This window comes from Phasianus colchicus, chromosome 22, assembly GCF_987193195.1.
Source record: "Phasianus colchicus chromosome 22, bPhaCol1.hap1.1, whole genome shotgun sequence".
Lineage (NCBI taxonomy): Eukaryota > Metazoa > Chordata > Aves > Galliformes > Phasianidae > Phasianus > Phasianus colchicus.
Genome location: NC_143457.1, coordinates 4892955 through 4911509, shown reverse-complemented (window position 1 = coordinate 4911509; position 18555 = coordinate 4892955). Strand labels below are relative to the sequence as shown.

Genomic DNA, 18555 nt, shown 5'->3' with positions numbered 1-18555 from the left:
TGGTTGAGGAAGGACTTGACGGCACAGAGGTTAGACGCAACCAAAGTCACAGTGTGCACTTGAGGATAAGACAGCGCTAAGACGTGAATGATCCTTCAATAATTTATGTGTAGAAAGAATACATCTTGCAACTAAGCAACACGTGGATGCGCTATCGCTGACAGATCTGCAAGCAGAAACTCCCTGCTTTCAAAAGGTGCCTTTTCTTGGCGTTACATTATTTGCATAGTTACTCCTTTTCCTCAAGAGGTTAAGAAAATATTCAGCAACTGAGGTCAGGAAAAACCTATAACCTCCCAATGATTTCTTATTGTGGGGGAAAAAATAAAATAAAATTCACAGTGGCACAAACATGAAAAGACATGGAAATCACAGTTAAAACTGCCACTTCCCAGACAGGGAACGTAAGAACTGTAAGCGCATTTCAGATTGAAAGCTGAAGTGGCATCGTCTGCTGTCGTTAGTTTTGTCTGCTGGAACAAAAGCTTTTTAGATCCTTTTGACAAAAAGACGGTCTGATGTTTCTCCATACAGCAACTCAAGGGTGGTGTGGGGTTTTTTTTTTGGTTGTTTTTCCCCTCACTCGGGGGCAGGGTGCTTCTTTGAGGGTTTTTCTTTATCCCCAGTCTTTGCTTGTTTGGATGCTACAGGAGACCTCATTTACCTCGTAAGGAGAGAGATGCGAGTACATACAACTGCACTGAAACTAGTATAAAAAGAGGCCATTCAGTAAGATATCCCTGCCCAGCCCAGCTCTGTTCCTATCACTCTGGATAAGCTTTTAACCTAAGAGAAAAGGAATCCGGATAAAAAGGTCTGCACTCTCCATATGGGTATGGCATCAGCTCATGACACTTACGTTCCCATTTTCTGAAGAGAACTGACTGTTCCAGTTCCCGACCATTATGTTCATGGCAGTGCCTGATGATAAAAAGCTTCAAAAGTAATTTATTTTAGGCGTACAGACCCGTAACCGAGCTCCAGCTAAACTAAGACAGGCAATAGCAACACAGGTAGGTGGGAATGCACAGGCTGCTTAGAAATAATTTCACATATGGTGACAGTGACGCTTCCACCAATTTAGCAACCTCAAGTTTTCCAGTCATTTCCCTGTCACCCACTCTCACGCCCGTACCATTGTGCCCATGGTGCCAATTTAAATGTTCACATGGCAACAGTCAGCCGTGCCAGGACCCAATTTGATGAAAGGTAGCCTAGCCTAACCATTTTATAGCTACTTCAATTTCCAGAGCGACTACTTGGCTGGCATTAGATGGGCAAGAGCAGGCATCTGAGGGGCTATTTAGGCTGGCTTTTAACAAGGACTCTGCCCTAAGGTGCTGGCCTGCACATGTCAGGCACATTAAGGAAAGGCTTGAGAAAAGAAACCCTTTATTGCATCGATAGAAATTCACTTGATCTCTCAAGTTCATTTTGACACTCATTGGCACGTCTAACAGTGCACAGATCCCCTGCAGGGATTTTGGTTTCTTTTCACCTGCTGTGTACAAGGAAGATACTAGAGACTGTCTTTGCAGGACAGACGTAGCAGCATACCAACTACAAAGCCAAAGCAAATGGTTCTTCATTCAAGGACTGAGCTGAAGCTAGCTGAAAAGCTGCCAAAGCTTATGAATCTGTTAGGATCCAACCCCTACCAGCCAGCTTTCAAAAGTATTAACAGCATTTGAATGGTGGGTCTGTAATGAGAGTTAAAAGCCAGGGTCAGCTACTTCAGAATTAGTAGGGGATGTTTCAGGAGGAGTTTTTGTGTTTGTTTGTTTTTTTAATATTACAATTTAAGTATTGTTACATTGTCCTATAACATTAAAGCAGTGGCACTTAGTGTTTGCTGTTACAAATGGGTCCTTCAAACAACCCCACGTCCTTGGTTTCCCCCAGTATTTTGTGTCGGCCTGCAGCACTGAGACATTCCACTCTGGGGACACACAACATATCGCGACACAGGAAGAACTTGCCAAAACTGAAAGCGTACCAAAGAAAGACAGATTCTTTCAAGATGAAACGCGGCCTCTGTGGGAGACAAAGGAAACCACAGAGCTGGAATAGTGCATTTCAAGATCACCAAAGCAGTTCACAGAACTGGATGTAGCCTGCCATTCAGCATCTTTACACGAGTTCATTTCTCCGTTAACATTTGGCACAAACTCTTTGACACAGTAATTTGGCTTCCGTTTAGGTCAGCCGCTCGTTGCCTGGCACTTCAGTGGATTCAGAAAAAGTTTCTTCAACACTGCGTACAGTTACAGAGTCCTCAGTCGGGAATGAAGGCTAAACATTGCTGACCCTGGTTTCAGAAGATGATATCATAGCAGCAGATGCAGATGTCACTAGCGACCGTTCTCGTCTGACGTATCGCGGCTTCCGAACTGAAACGGTGGGCACAGAAACATCATTAGCACCTGCTGCAGAAGTGTGCCTTTGTCATTCATTCATAGCAACACACGCCATCCAACAATCCCCGAGCGGCCAAAGTCATTCTGCCCTTCAAATAAATAAGAAAACCCCACACTCCTACGCAGAGCTGAGGAAAAAAAGTCCACAAATACAGTATGCGTATTCTATTGCCCTATTTAATATGCTTTGTGAAAGTCATATTTAGACACTCCAAGCTTTATTAGGTTCTCATTGGCTCGCTAATCACATAAGAACAGTATGTGCTATTTCCCAGAAGTAGCACAAACTTGGATGTCCACCAAAAAGCAAGTTTTGGTCTTGGACTACAAATATTTGGTCTAAACCAGTGCATTAAGTGCAAATTTCACAGCGTTTATACGTTGAAATTTGGAAGAACTGTGGAGAAAATTGAGAAATGTATTTCTGATCGATTTTCACGCTAATTAAAATCCCACCTTGTCAAAACAGCCAACGTACAAACAGCCCACTCACCACACACACACAGAATGCTATATTCCAAGCGTTCCATGTTTCAGGAAACTGATGTGCTTCAGATCAGTGAGCCTGAAAATCAGCCAGCCTGCCACTGGAAAGAAGATTCCAGCCCTGAAACTGGGCTCCAGACTGCACTGTTCTTCAAAACCCATTTCTTCCATCTACTTTTCTCTCTATTAGAATAAAAATAGATCTTTGATTTCTCTACAGTACAGTTCTACATCAATACTGTATGGCTACGTTAATTAAAGCAATAAATCCCACCCGAAAGGTCTTCTGGACATACTTTATCAGATTTCTGTGCTCTTGAGAGATTCCACAGTTCTATACTAGGCCTAAAAGTAATTGTTTTCACTTGCTGAGTATTCTTAGCATAACCACTTTGAGACAGGCAGCCTGCTTTCCAGCAATGAAATGTGCAAGAGGGAATCTAACAGGCAAAATTTTGTTGGTATGTAGCAGTATGCCCCGTAGAACAATTTCTCACCTGAAGTAGCTGGGGGAGGTATCATGGATGCCTGTGTAACAGGAGAACAATTGTGTCAAAGAAAGCACCTTGTTTGTTTTAATAAGACTGAAGAAACACAGGAACCTTTCAGGGTTCCAATAATTTTTACTGCAAGCACTGTCATAGAGAAAGCAACTCATAATCCATACGGTCAGTATTCATCTGTTACCTTTTTTCTAGCTCAGACAAAGAGCCCAAAGCATTTCGTCTGGTTTCTCATAACAGACCAAGTAGCTCACAAATGAATTGTTACTGTTTACTTGATGTTTTAGGCTTGCTTATTCTTAGTGGAAAAACAAATCTTACTTACTGTTTCACTAGGCTGGAGAACAGATGCTAGAAGAGAGAAAGAGAAAGAGAGAGAGAGAGAGAAACCATCATTAATCTAGACCTGCTAGTTGTTTTATGTTAAATACATGTGTGCAACAGAATAGTTCCACTGATAAAAATTTCTGTTGCAAAGACCCCCAGAACAGATTAGAACATTAGTAGAACACCTATTAGTAGGACACACTGTAGTACTCTTTTCAAGATTAGAGATAAAGGGTTGCAAAGGCTTCCAAGAACGGCTCATTTTCCTTTCTAAGCAGGTAGCCACAGCAGTATCTCTTCATATTATAGAAGCTCCAATAGAATAACAGCACCTTCAGCCAGCTACCAGAAGAGACTGGCACAGTGACACGCCGTTAACTCGCAGTGGCTAGGTGTGACATTCTCAACCAAATAACTGAACTGATTGCTCCAGTCACCCCTCTCTTTTTTCCTCTTTTGAAAAATAAGAGGAAGCCTACTTGCTTAGTTGACCTAAACCAGAAACCAGCTTTCTGTTCAACAGAAGGAGCTCTAACATAGCAAATGCAGAGCTGGAGTTTGTCATAAGAAAGATTCAAAGAGTTTGTGCAAAACAGGCAAGACGGAGACGCCCCTTTTGAGTCCCAGCAGATCCTGCGTTCAGAGGGCAAACAGGTGACTGAGAAGCACAATAACAAGAAACCTCTAACACTGTTCCCTTTCTCCTGCTGCTGACACATCCTCGGTAAACAGGATATCTTCAGTGCTACAGTTCAAGAACAAACAACTGCTTTTTGGAAGGCTTTAAGCACCTGACATTTTGTATACTAAAATATACACGCTGTGTTAAAATGCTCCGTGTGCAAAAAGTCCCCATCGGATGCCTAACATTCAGTGATAGCTAATGTCTAGTACAACACTGAGTCTGTGCAAGCTACAGAAAGCAACAGCTAGGTTAGTGAGAGACACTGTGTAATGTGCACCTAAGCACGCTCAGACTTAAGAACTGTGAGCACACATCCTCTGCTCTGCAGTGGAAAAAATGATGCTGTAAGCACATAGCAGGGAAAAGTCGTTATTTTGCATTGTCTTGGAGGAACAAATCTTTTGAGATGTTTCTTGAGACAATTACTTAGAAGTATTTTACCTTTGTTCCTTCTGTAGAAAACATTAGGAAGTTTATTGGCACGTTTGAGGTAGAAGAAAGAAGCGACAGACAGAATCAGGAATAAGCTGATGAAAAATGTCCCTAAGATGAGAGAAGCTGCCACTTCCGGACCCCCTGTAAAACACAAAGACAACACCAAAACAACCACTCAGAGGAAAGCCCAATGTTCACTACAAATCTCTTCTAACAGAAGGGTTAAACAGAAGATAGGACAAGATGAAAGAACCATTCAGTAAGATACAGTTACCTCAAATTTAGCTCTGAGGCTTACAAAAGATTCTTGATGAAAACTAGGCAGAACAAGTAAAAGGAGCTGCCACCTTTGGAATTAAATCTGTCTTACAGAAAAAAAAAGTACTACTTATTCCAAATGCCACGTTTTGAAGGGCTTTATACACAGCAAGGAGTCATAAGGCCTACATCACATCATTATTCCTATCTACTCACCTATGTTCTGTATGAAAGGAGTTACAGTGCTTATATTCATTTGGAAATTCATCCCTCTGATACCAGCTGTAATAAAAAAAAAAAGCTTTTCAAATGAAATCTGACGATGCATTTGTTGAAAAACTTCGGGGTACTTATCAGTACTTACTTGAAATTATACAGGAATAGTAGTTTCTCCAATAAGTAAATAAATTTTAAACAGCATTCTTACCACCACCTTTAGGAATTCCCAGAAAGGAAACAAAAAACCATTCGCTAGTGCATTTCTCAGAACCTTAGATCAAGTTTCTTATCTCCTTCACTACAATATTTGCAAGGAATCAAATGAATCTCACCTCTCAAAAGCCACATGCACAAAATGAATCTGTCCTTTACAGTACAGATTTTCAGGAGCTCAAGCAGTGTCTGAGCTGTTTTGTCTCCTGGAAAAGCCCCTAGCAAATGTCTTTTTTGACAGGAGAGATTAAAGCAAGCACAGAACTCAGTATCAAACAAGCATAGTCGATACAGGTTCTAGCCTGTAAGATTAATCATTTTCGTGCTTCAAACTTAATTTTAAGATCTTACATCGGGCCAAATTATTGTTTTATTCCTCTAAGCGTTGCGTTTTGTTTGACAAATTAGCTACCCCAATACCACATTTTGCATTCTTTTCCCTTCTAGATTCTGGAATGGTTCCACAGCACTGCATAGTTTCTGTCAACTGAATTCCAAAGCTTCTGCAGCTTTTACTGCATGTTCAAAACCTCTGAGGTTAGGGCTTCGGAAAAGGATGAAGTTTTACAAATGGTGAAAGAGACTTTGCAACACCTGATGTCTTCTTGAAAGGTCTTTGTTGGACCACATAGGCAAGGAGAAATCTTGTTACTTAGAATAGCAGTATGATAAATGACTCACTGTTTCTGCAATCAGTCAGATTGTAAACAGTAGCAACAGGAAGAGTTTCATTTTTGCACTTAATGCAGCTGCTACTCCCATCCTCGTTCCATCGTCTGTAACAACCTGCATAAGAATAAGATGTAGTGATGTGAAAACAACACAAACAGCACCAGAGATATTTCCTGATCTCCAGAAAGAGGTAGAGGTAACAAATCCCACACGCTATGCTAGCACAGGTTTCATTTCAGAGCACTTATTCCAGAAAAGACATAACCTCTTAAGGAGCAAAAAGGAGAAAGTTACATTCAAGAAAAACTCCAAGAAGGGAATTTTAACGTAGCTCAATTCACTGCTTCATTAGCTTTAAGATAAAAGGGATCCATCTAACAATCTGCAAGTACCTTCTACAATACTAAAAATGCAGCATCGTTTAACCATTTATTTTTAGAGGTCGTGCACTACTAAAACAGAACTTAATGCCATTGTTGCATAGAGTACAGAAAACAGGAACTGGCGGGGGCAAAAATGCTAAGGACCTGACTGTGCTTAGATGAAAGAAGATGTTGGAGTTTCCATAGTCAATCAACTGAAGAGTGACAAGCTCAGGGTACGAGTGCTGCTGCAATTTAGCCCTTTTCCATGCCTCAGTGTTCCCAGGTATTGTACTAATTGTTTCACTTTTAGAAGAACCCAAGCCTGTTTCAACTCTTCCGCAACAGATGGTGAGTGTTTTATATCAGTCACCCCACCATGCGGGCTGGAAACAGATTAAACTTTCATCTTCTATGACTTCAGTGTTCCAGCCTCTCAATTTATGTTTAAATGCACGTCTCTGCTATCTCTTTCATAAGAAAAAAAAAAATTTAGGGCACATCTTCAATAACAACTTCATTTAATAAAATAAAGCTGAGGCGGTTTCACTTGAGGCTTAGACTCAAGACATGAAGATTAGAAAGATATTCCTCCTAGATCATATTACAGTCTACATTTTAAAGCAAAAAACTTACTAGGCTGGCTAAAATCCAGCTCTCAAGAGCCTTGAGCCAAACTGGTATCAATTATCCCATAAAGCAAACCATTAGTACGGTGCTGATTTGAAAACAGCTTTGCTACTACGGTTTCCTTAGAGGGAAACGGCACATTTGATGCCCACAGCAATAAATTACATCTGACGTTTAATCTAAATACAAACGGACCCAACGTAAGGGCAAAGCCTTCCTATAGTAATAGGAAGGAAGCATCAAAGTCTTTATCTGACACCAAAGATTTTGGTAGGTTATCAATTTACAGTAAGACTTCAGAGATTGCAGTCCCATAGCTTGGAGACTATGCTCATACCATGTCTAAAATCATTTAGGAGCAGAAATGAACGTAGCAATGAAGCAACAGTTTAAGAACCTAACGAGGCAGTGAAATTAGACAGGCTTATAGAGCTTTAACAACCATCAGAACAGCCCAGAAAGGCATCCCAGTTTTTAAATCACCAATTCTCTCATTACTGTGGGCTCTGAAGCCATTTTCTGTCTTTTACTCTGATTTTAAACACAGAGTACGCAGTATTAATAAAAAAAACAAAACTCAATTTAGGAAAAAACATTAACTTAAATGGGAGGAGGAAGAATGAGGCATTTTGTGCTAACAAGACAACACTGAAACTGTTCTTAAATGCTACAACACGCCGCAGCATTTTTGCTTTTTATGCCCCTTTTATGGACCTCTAAGTATCAAAAATAGCTCTTACATAATCCAATTGCATGCTAAATAAAAAAGAAAGCATAAAACCTTATAGTCATCCATTCTACTTACCATGCAAGGACAACATTTAGTGCTTCCTATGATTCATATCCTGTACATATAAGGAGAAAGTTCACCTAGTTGTTTATTCTCTTTCCATTCCCCACTAAATCAGATGCTGTATGTTAACTGTCAAAAATAATCTGGAATTTAATTAAAGAAAACCACACTATACCTGGGCTGCACTGGTTGGCTACTGGACAGGAACTGTTAGACTCCAACATATCCACACAACATTCTGTTTCTGAAACCTAAGGGGAAAAAAAAAATTACAACGTATTTCCCCACAGTTTTCAAGTTTACAAAAATACTGCAGTAAACATCCACAGAGAACACAGGGGACCAAACAGCAACTTGTTTCCTTTTGCATTAAGAAGCCATTTTTCTCAGGACCTAGCAGCTGTTACACAAGTCTCAAACCAGCCAGGACACAGGGCTGGTGGGAAGCAGCAGAACAAGAGAAATATTCAGTGACTGCTTCCATCGTAGCTGATCACAGGAGACCGTTACAACTTCTGGTAACACAAGTGTTGAAGATCCACTTCTATATAGTTCCCAGATCACAATAACCCACTGAGTTGCCCTTCTGCCGAAAATAGTGGGAACGACAAGGCCAAAAGCTGAGACAACAGGAAACATTTTGAGTGACAGTTCTTAAGTCCTCTCATCCCTCTTTGTTGACCTACACAAAGTCCGAGCAGCCATGCTGTGCCTCCTCTCCCTTGATCTTGAGGAGTTTTATACCGGAACCTTTCACCAAAGTTCTTTAGGATATTGCCAACATTTATAACTACAATAGACCCACGTAAGAGAAATGCACCGTGTTAACATTAGGCTGTCAATACTGTTAGTAAAGAAGCAAAGGCGTTCTCGCACACATGGGAAATCCCAAAAAGAACTCAAAATAGAGACACACTGTTAGCAAAACGACTGGCAAAAAACAGTTTTCACTGAACGCCCATATCGCAGCTGAAGATAACATCTACATATGGCAAAGCAATCAGCAGAGATGCAAAAGCTTCTTCCTTCAACATTTAACATAAGAGTAACTTCACATATCCCGAAGGCAAGAAAAGCTTATTTTTTCCTGTTGCTTTATATAAAAGCCAATTTCAAAATGATTTACAAATTACAACAAGCTGTGACATAAGCTTAGAGATAGATGGTTGTTATCAGCTCTGCAGTTCTTTTGGCAGAATGTTACTGACACTCTGTATAGACTTGGGCACATCCACTCTCCGTGTTTGTGCAAGGAAAATAAGTCCAATGCCTCTTCAAGTTGTGTAGATACATTCCCCTAAAGCACATAGCAAGTCTAATCAGTCTTAAGAAGAGATTAAGTATTCTTGGTCAAAAGTAACTGGATCTGATCTGTATTCACACATACAAATAACTCGGATATACCTAACGTAGAACAGTCAGTATTATTCTGCTAATTGGCAAAAATCCATCAAATCCAGGGGTGGCGAAGACCAAAGCTGTCAGGAGAAATGGTTGGGACATGAAAGTGTAATTAGAAGGCTGACTTAAAACTGTCAGCACATCACAAGGGAGGTGAAGGGCCAGAAAACCTACAAATAACCTCCTGGAGACCAGTTTCTTAGAAGGTTCTGCTGGTAAAATTCTCCCAAAAGCAGAATTTTGTATCTGACCTTTTTCCGTGAAACAGAACTGGCTTCACAGCTCCGTAGTCATTAGAAAAGTTAACTTTTTGGTATCCACAGTTTGGAGTTTCTGTAGTGGAACTACCTACCAAGCAGCTTGAAAAGTGTTGTCTCGATCATGGAGGTGTTTTTTCCTCACAGTGCAAAGCTTTGCCAGTTGCATTCCTGTTAGCCTACAGGCACATGACTAGCATGAATTTAACAGGCACTCATAGCAAATTCACCCACTGTAAATGCTTCAGTTAATGACCGCCAGCATCATTCATTTCTGTTTAATTACAAAGCCTTCAATAAACCACAACAGGAAGGGTAAATACACTGTTTCTTCTAGATTTTACAGTACCCAGCATGACAAAAATGCAAAGTACCTACCGAACTTTCAGTAGATTTGCTGGCAACTTCTGCTATAAGTCTGGTTAAGAGAAGGATGTACGGCACCTCCATGCCCACGATAGACAAAAGTCTAAATAAGAACAAGGAAATTGATTGTTAATGACAGAAGTTAGACTTTCCCTTTGATAAGGAACTTTCGCCAACACACTCCTTTTATTCAAATACAAAAGGCCTTTAAATTAAATATGCCAAGGGGAATGACTTACCTTGGTTCAAGACAGAGATTTGAGACATTCAGAATTTTCCCTCCAGCTGCAGAAGGGCAGGTTCCTTGCTATGGCAGACTGCGGTTGCTAAGAAACAAGGAGCCTTATCAGTCTGCTCCAAACTGGGCCATGCAGAGTCTGTTCCACACCCAGCATCTGAAAATCAATGTGATTGCAATAGAACAGTTACTGCCTGGCACCACCGCTGATAAGCCTCCCCGCAGTCACAGGCTCTTCTGCCTGCAGCACTGAGCTGTGATGGATCTGTATCAGGGCAGAGAGCACATGCCACTTGGAAAAGGCAATGCTGCAATTAATTTTTCCCATGACAGCACAATCACGAAGCGTTACTGAAGTCTATCTGCTAATAAGTCGTATTTCTCAACTGCCTAAAATCAGGCCTCCTCAATGAGCAGACCGTGCCATCAGCTATGAACCTTCCTTTCCCCCCTCCTCCATCCTCCTCCTCCTCCAACTCCACGCAACCTAAGCAAAGTCCACACTTCCTAGGTTGGATTGTTAGGCTGAACTGCTAAGCCCTACGTCACGCTCCATCCGCATTGTCCAGACACTTCCTCTGTCGGTGCTACAGTATCTGCCTGGTTTTTGCTCAATAGTGTGGGAGGCCACACCCAAACCTCACAGCCAGCCTACCTGCAGCCTGGTGGCTTCAGAAAGAGTCTTTCCTATTATAAATAAAACATGGAAGCAGACGTGCTCCTCTAGCTAGAGCGTAACATGAGGAAAGAAAGCCTTTGGCTGTAGGGAAAAGCTCTCTAGTGAGTCATTTCCCAAACTATTTTTGCTAAATAAAACTCCAGTGGATGAATTTCAAATTACTCTAAAATACATATCACAACCCTTGGCAAGCTGCTTCTCTGAAAAACAAAATCACCGAATGGTTCCTACGATTAACTTCCACTCTGCTTCCTGAAAAAAGCGTGTGCACAGAACCTGCCACCTCAAATTCAAAGCAAAAATAGTTCAGCTTAGTGGGAAAACTTATTGCTACCCCCTGTTATCAGCTAAAAGCTCCAAGAACAAAGGCTGACAATCCTGAAAACCACACTCCAGTGTTATTGCTACAAGTAATTTGTATGGCTAATGAGGATTTGGACAGAGCAGGAAGAGCTCGCGCTGCCACGGATCCTTTGCCATTTAAGCATAACAAGGATGGAGATATGATTCCCAAATCAGTGCCCCGAAGCACAGGTGTTACCTTTTTAAGCAGTTCCTGTGGTGACAAGACACCTCACACCAACACCTGCCTTAACAAAAAAGGTGAATTCATCTCAGAAGATGAAAAAGAAGCTTTCTACAGCGCAGCACGTAGCTCTAGAAGCCAAGAACACCTTGCTCACAGCTTTGTAGGGAACATTCTCTTCCTCAGCACATTTCAACTGAACAGAAGCTACTTGTGACCCAGCAAAGGGCTGCTGAGGCAGGCACTGCATTTTCCTAGTTTGACAGAGAGCTTTCCACTTGTGCATGACAGTATAAGAGTACTTATACAAATGCTATGAATAATTCTGCTTCAGATTACGTGGGTACATCTTCAATTCGTGCATTTAACCTTTTAAAAACATCGGTATTGTATTTACTCTCCTACTGCACTAGCAGTACAACTTCAGGGTTTGTCACAGCAGTCCAACAGAGTCTAACATTAAGTCAGTCTTGAGGATGTGCGTGTGGATGGACGTATTTTAAACAAGCACGCTCAGAAAGCTTGCCTTACTGCCTCTCTTCAGAAATTAGATATTGCTGCTTCTCCTCTGGGGAGAATCATTGGTCAGTAAAGACATTCGTAGATTAATTTTTCACTGCTTTGGAAACTGCACAGATTTTTTGTCAATACCTGATCATTGTTGTTAGATCTGTAAGCATGAGAGAAAGAGAGATGAACAAGGCATTTGTTTAAACAACTATATTCTTGTTATCTAGAAAAACACTTAACTTCAGGAACACGTTGTGCTAAACAAGAAAACATTTGGGAAACTGGCCACTGCTAAGAGCCTGATCCTCCTCTGTACAAAAGCTCAACACGGGCTGCATTTCCACTCCTGCAATAAATTAAGATAATAATCAACAACACTGTTGCATTTATGGGCAGTCACTCCCAGCCACTACCGAATGTAACAAACTGGAACATATGTCCTGCAGCTGTTCCAGTAGAACTAGGTCACTGGATCTATTTGCTCTCAAATCATCAGCAAGTTAATTTATTTCATTATATTTCTATGAGAGAGACACACACTATTTGAACCTTATGTACACATCATTGAACCAGTTTTGGAGGCGTGAAAACAAGACGAGCAAATTGCTTTCAAACTCCCCAACACATCAGACCTCTATTGACTCAATTTACGTTTCGCTCTGAGTTTCCAGAACCACTTGTTCACATCCTGCTGGGCTCTTTTTCTGCCAGCAAAATACTAAAGAACATCTGTCTGAACGTGGAGGGGCGGAAAACAAACCATTAAGGCAATACTAGGTATCTACTTGTTCGTTTAGGTTTGCACCAATCAACAGCACTAAGCATCCTTATTCTTTATTTGTAATAATATGAAAAAAAACATACAGCTTTTTTGAAGAACAAATTAAGTGCAGTACTTCCAATCGAGACAGGGACGTTAGGCAGGGATCTGGACTGTTCACTGGTCTTCACTTGCAAAACTGCAGAATTAATAACTCATTTTATTGCTTTCCAGCCACCAGTCAATCACAACTGCTCCATTAGCGACCTGAACAGCATTTTATGCCACAACTTTAATTGTAGAAAGGGAAAAACCCTACAGATTTTAAGATTTCTAGCACACACTATGACTAACCGTGTCTCAGGATGAGGTAGTTGCGTATTTAAATTAAATGAGAGCTTGATCAGGATGTGACACCCACAGCAAAACAATTTACAAGCTCAAGGAATACGTTTTACGTTTGGCAGCGTTTTCTCTTTGGAGTAAGGAAAAAAAAAAGATAATGTCACGCACAAGCTGGAGCCCAAATTAGAATGTATTTATGCTTGAGACGCCAACACAGTTAGGAGAACACAGACATTTTAATTAAAACTAGTATTTCACACCAGAACTCCACGTTTGAAAGAAATCTCAAGTCGCTGTCAGCTCAGATCTCAAGTGACACAACACGCATAAGCTGAACACGTCAACATTCACTGAGTAAACTCTTCCTCTCACTGCCTTTATAAAAAAAAAGAAAGGGAAGCAACTCATGATAAATACTACGCATTTGAATGCTTTCCTCCCACTCCTGGAATCGAGTGCCCTTTAATTGAACTTTAAGTCTACATTCTGAATGCATACAGCTGTGCATCTCTCACCTCTGTTGCCCCGTCTGTTGCTGGAGCACTGCATCAGGATATTCTTGCAGCTATATGAACAAACCTGCAGTAACACATTACTAAATTTCAGGTGGTTTTACAAGTAGATGGGAGTGGAAAACATCATCACCCCCATTCCACTGCTTGTTACGCTCTGCCAGGACCTCGGTTTGGCCGCAAACAAAGCAGAATCAGAGAAATTAAAAGGCAGACTCACTGAGCACAGCCTGCAGAGTCCTGGGCTCCTCTCAGCAGCACTGCAGCTCCCCAGGGCCACGCTGGAGGCGGACGGTATGCAGCTGACTGCTAATTTCCCATTGACACCGTCTCACAAAGGACCTGAGCAGTGGAACAGCTGCGAGTTAGGGTTAGAAAATACCTTGTGGAAACGAGAGCTGAAGCGGGACTTGTTTTTCCAGCTCTCTTAGCATACACCTGCAAAGAGACACACCGCCCCTGCCCTCATAAATGACTTTACAGCAATTAACACCGCTCGATACACGAGGCAGCGAAGCTCTCTGCTCCAGCCTCGGCTCCCTTACACCTCCACGAGCGCCCGGAGCAACACAACACCGTTGTTTACGGCCAGCAGACAGGATCGCAGCCTGTTATTTACAGCGGGCTTCACGGTCTCACAGCGCGAAGAAACGAAGACCAGAGCAGTTCGGCCCCGCAGCCCACGGCACGCAGCGCACACAGGCAGGGCCGGGCCTGGGCCGCGCCCCGGGGCCTCTCCCCCCACACCTGCCCGAACAACGCGGCTCCTCCCGCGGGCTCCCCTCGCCCTCAGCCGCCGCTCCGCGCCCTCCCGCCGCCGGAGGACCCCCTTCACCCCCCCGCAGCCCTCTCCCCACCTGAGGAAGCGCCCTCCGGCAGCACCGCCGGCAGGTTCCCGTTCGTACCCCCCGCCCTCAGGCGGCGCCCTGCCCGCTGCTTCCCGCGGCGCCCTGGGACTTGTAGTTCTCCCTTCGCTCGCCGGCCCTACGGGTGCGGCGAACGCGCCGCCGCTCCGAACTACAGGTCCCAGCATGCACCGCGCCGCGCCCTACCTGAACCCTCCTCCCCTCAGGTAAATCCCCTCCCTCAGCCCGCTCCCGCAGCGCCTTCGCCGGCGCCGCTCTGCTGCGCGCGATGCTTCATGGGAAAGGGAGTCCCGCGCCTCCCGTCACGCCGAGGAAAGGGCGGGTTCCGGCACTACAACTCCCAGTGTGCACCGCGCGGGAGCCGCCATTTTGGGCGTTGCTGGGCGACGCGGACGCCCCAGGAGGAATGGCGGGAGGTGGGGACTGAGGCGCTGGGGGGAGGGGGGGGGTGTTGTTCACTGAGGGAGAAGTGCTGAAGGGATGAAGGGCAGGGGCACGTCCACCTGAGCCTTCTGCTAGACAGGAGTTATTGTGACAAAACGATTGAATGAAGTTTATCTAGTCCCTACTTGTCATTGCAGTCCTCCCAAATGACGTTTCTGCTCACGAGCACGTCTTTCTCCAGCACAAATGAGGAAATAAACGTGGCTCAGGAAGATCTCTGTAGTGACTTTTCCGATCTGAGAGCAGGGAGATTATGGAAACTTTCATTGTGTGAGAAAATGTGACCTACCGTGACAATTAATGACATCCAGACACACGATTCGTAAATTCCTCTCAGACGCTGCCTCCTGTACACCTCAGTACTGCTTTTAATTCAATACAGTAGGAATTAATTCAATGCAGTGAGAATTATTTTAATCCAGCGTCGCTAATGATTGCGTGGCTTTCAGCTCTTGGTTGAGGCAGCCACCAAGATTTCTCCTGTTGGGCAAAGAAGCAAGCTGGCCCAACTGCTTGAGGAAGGATGCTTGGGTAGCTTTGGTAATGGGGACGAGGTTACTGTAGAAAGCTGCAGTCCTGGGAGCACAGTCTATTTCTTATTTGACCAGTGACACTTCTCAGTGAATACCCTATCCTTAAGGAGAAGCTTGGAAAATGGAATCATGTGGAGCAGAACACAATCCGTGCCCATACTGACAAGTTTCCCCAGATCTGCACTATTCTACTTCTAGTAAATTAAAGCACTGCTTCTTATATGTACTCGATTCTATTCAAACTTGCTCAAATTAGTTGTGATCTTTAATCTCCTTCTCTGGAATGGCACTTTTCAGCTGCTTGCCTCTGAATGATGCTGTCCCACATATCAGGGTTTCTCTTTACTAAGCAAGAAGTGCTCATTTCACAGTGATGGATTTGAAGGTCTGGTTCTGATCAAAGCAGTAACAGCAAGGCTTAAGCGTTTTCTCTTTCACGTCAGCTTTAAAGCGTAGAAGTCTACTGCTAGATTTGCATTAATATTAAGGACAAGCCTAAAAGCTTTCTGCCTTTAAGAAGAATATACATGTTCTTTGTAAAAAATTTAACAGGATTCAAACAATTCATACCAGATGGTAAACAATACCCCATTCCACAAATACATTTGCTCATCTGTACTTTTCCTGGAAGATTACCTGGGTGAGACACAGCAAAGCACTCAAGCAGAAGGTTATAGCTCCGGAGCGGATCTGACCTACATAACAGAAGTAGAAACATCAGTTGTCTTGTCGGGAGAATCACAGCCAGCAATTGACACGATTTTATGGTCTGCTAATTCAGTGGCAATATTTCTGTTAAGTGGGGAAACAGCTTGATGTATCACTGACATACATGGCAGTCCTTTGGGAGAGCTGTGTTACCAATGGTATTGGATGGATCGGGCAGGTTTTACAGTTAGCACACCCAGCTGTTCTTTAATCAGGAAATACAAAAAGGACTCCCTTCTCATCGTCTGAGTTGGGGGAGGAAAGACCTTTTGAGAAACACCTTTCAGCCAAGCCAAGAGATATCTCAAGTGTTGGCCCTTTGAACTAAAATACATGGGGGTATCTGCTGCCATGCGTGGTGCTCCTTTACAGCAGAAGTCTTGGAGTGGGTAAATTGAAAGGGGGTTATTCCAGGGCAGTTTTCATGGATACCTTGAACTGAATGTTTTACCACCAAAACAACTTGTTCTATTATTTCTTTTAAGGAGGGATTTTAATACCACCAGAACAAACGTGTGCATCACCTCATTTACCAGCTTTGTTTTAATTGTAAGATCCTTTTCCAGTTTTTCCCCCTCGAGGTTGTGCTCTAGGATGGAAACTGAAATTGCTTTTTATGATAAACCCTGAAAGTTCATGCAGGAGATGTTCCAGATTTCAGAACAACAGAACAGATGGGCACGATGGCTCTTTGGTTTAGAGCAGGGCATAAGAGAAATGCTCTGCACACAGTCTGATGATGAACGGAAGACATTACAGATGATGGGATGGTTCTTCTGCCAAGGTTGGTACCAATTGTGATAGAAGAACTCACATCCAAATTCACCCCGCATTATTTTCCTGCCTATGCTGTCTTAAAAGTACCTTAGATGTGCAATTTAAAAGAGAATTGGGATGATTTCTGATGTTTCTATTAGCTAAACCTTTCAATGCTCTGCAAATTGCATTTGTGTTTTTGTGGATGTGGTTCTTCTCTCCCTAGGTGTTCGTCCTTTGTTATGTAACAAAGCCTTCCTATGCAAGAAGTGGGAAGTGGAAAAACATAAATATTCATCATTCTTAATGAACCATTTATTTCCGCACGCTTAGTTGAAGGTAAATTTACCAAATATGCATAGCTAAATGAATTAGTCCTAATAAGGTTTAAATCTTGTTCAATTTCTGAGGCTTAGTCAACATTTTCCATACATTTCTCAGCTGAGAGAAAGGGAGGGAGGGCAAAGAGGTGAGGAGGGAGAGACCAAAATGACTCCTGAGGCTGTTGGTGTGAGAACAAAGATCCAACATCGACTGTATAAATAAACATGAGAGCATATGAAAGTGGTAATGATTCTAGTAATATATGGCTTTAATTACTATCACATCGAAAAGAAACTCTCAGCAATGTATTGACTTCTTCTTGAGCTTTATTAAAAAGTGAATTGCAATCCGCAGTGCAGAGCTCGTATTCCTGAGCAATCCTCCCTTTTTAAAAATACAGTGTTGTAAAAACGTATCTATAAAAAGCAGAAAAGATCGGTCCTTCCAGTATGTGAAGTGTGTGGTCACGCACACGTAGAAACTCATCTTTCCTTTTGCACCACGGAATGAGATGTTGGGCAGCCCAGGCACATCTGAGCCTTTATCACAGCAGCACAACCTAAGAAGTGCTGGGGGAAATCCGCTCTCCTCACCTGGAGAGCTTCTTTATCTGGGAGATGTGAGCGGCTGCGTTTCCTCGCTGCCGTGTGCGTGGCCACAGCTCAGTGCAATCCTCCTTTATTGGGGCCTTTTTCAGGTTTTCTGTTCACAGAAGGATTGCTGAGCCACAGAATTATCAGCTCCCAGCTCAGTACTTACAGAGCGTGCAAGGAGAGCACCGAGCAAGCATGGCTCTGGCATTCATCACCAGCACCTAAGAGAAAAGCCAAGCAAAGAATAAACCAAGAAACAACAAAACCCCCACTTCCTCAGCCCTGTGTTCAAGAGATGGATTGTTTCTGAAAGAAGGAAAAAAAAAAAAATAAGTTACAGCAAAGGAAGCAACAAGGAAACAGCTTTGCGCAACAGGATTTCCTGCCAGGACCTTTGGGTCACAGCCATTAGATGGGGTGGTCCTGGGGCTCCCTGCTCACCGACTGCGGGGTTTCTGCCATTTATGAGGCTGTCCCTTGGGGCTCAGGCTGGCAATTTGTAAATATCTTTCTCATACTCAGGAAATTCACGGCATATTTCAAAAGGCACGCACGGATCTGCAGGAGGAGGAAGGAGCCTGGTGTGTTTTTTTATTGCTTTTATGAAAGTAAATAGCTACCATAGTTTGGGAGACTGGCAGCACATGACCCACAGGCTCACGTCTCTATCTCTGGATCTCTCCATTAACGCCGAGGGCAATTTTCTCTTGGCTGTTCTCACAGCTGAAAGCTTAGCA

The 18555-nt window shown here is 42.9% G+C and overlaps 1 protein-coding gene across 10 annotated transcripts; it reads right to left on the bottom strand.

Moving 5' to 3' along the window:
* Positions 1–3: 3 nt before the first annotated feature.
* Positions 4–15282, bottom strand: C22H1orf159 (chromosome 22 C1orf159 homolog). Of its 10 annotated transcripts, XM_090123300.1 has the most exons (13): positions 14452–14637; positions 13815–13936; positions 13598–13661; positions 11483–12323; positions 10264–10419; positions 10037–10127; positions 8176–8251; positions 6225–6329; positions 5328–5393; positions 4860–4994; positions 3732–3757; positions 3401–3431; positions 4–2390 (listed from the first exon to the last, which is right to left on the bottom strand). In XM_090123300.1, exons 6-13 carry the CDS (start codon positions 10106–10108, stop codon positions 2293–2295), a joined length of 609 nt encoding a protein of 202 aa, XP_089979426.1. In that variant the 5' UTR covers positions 10109–10127; positions 10264–10419; positions 11483–12323; positions 13598–13661; positions 13815–13936; positions 14452–14637; the 3' UTR covers positions 4–2292. The 10 variants fall into 10 exon arrangements, with proteins under 10 accessions (XP_089979426.1, XP_089979428.1, XP_089979429.1 ...); XM_090123302.1 differs by lacking the exon at positions 11483–12323; XM_090123303.1 differs by lacking the exon at positions 13598–13661.
* Positions 15283–18555: the final 3273 nt, after the last annotated feature.

Bases quoted from the DNA above. Each gene is read 5' to 3' on its own strand.
- C22H1orf159 (XM_090123308.1), bottom strand. From the start codon at position 9,308: ATGTGCTTTAGGGGAATGTATCTACACAACTTGAAGAGGCATTGGACT. The intron at 4,995-5,327 runs GTGAGTAGATAG...TGTGTTTTACAG, and splicing joins TCCTTTCATACAGAACATAG to GGGGTCCGGAAGTGGCAGCT. The intron at 2,391-3,400 runs GTGAGAAATTGT...CCACCGTTTCAG, and splicing joins ACCTCCCCCAGCTACTTCAG to TTCGGAAGCCGCGATACGTC.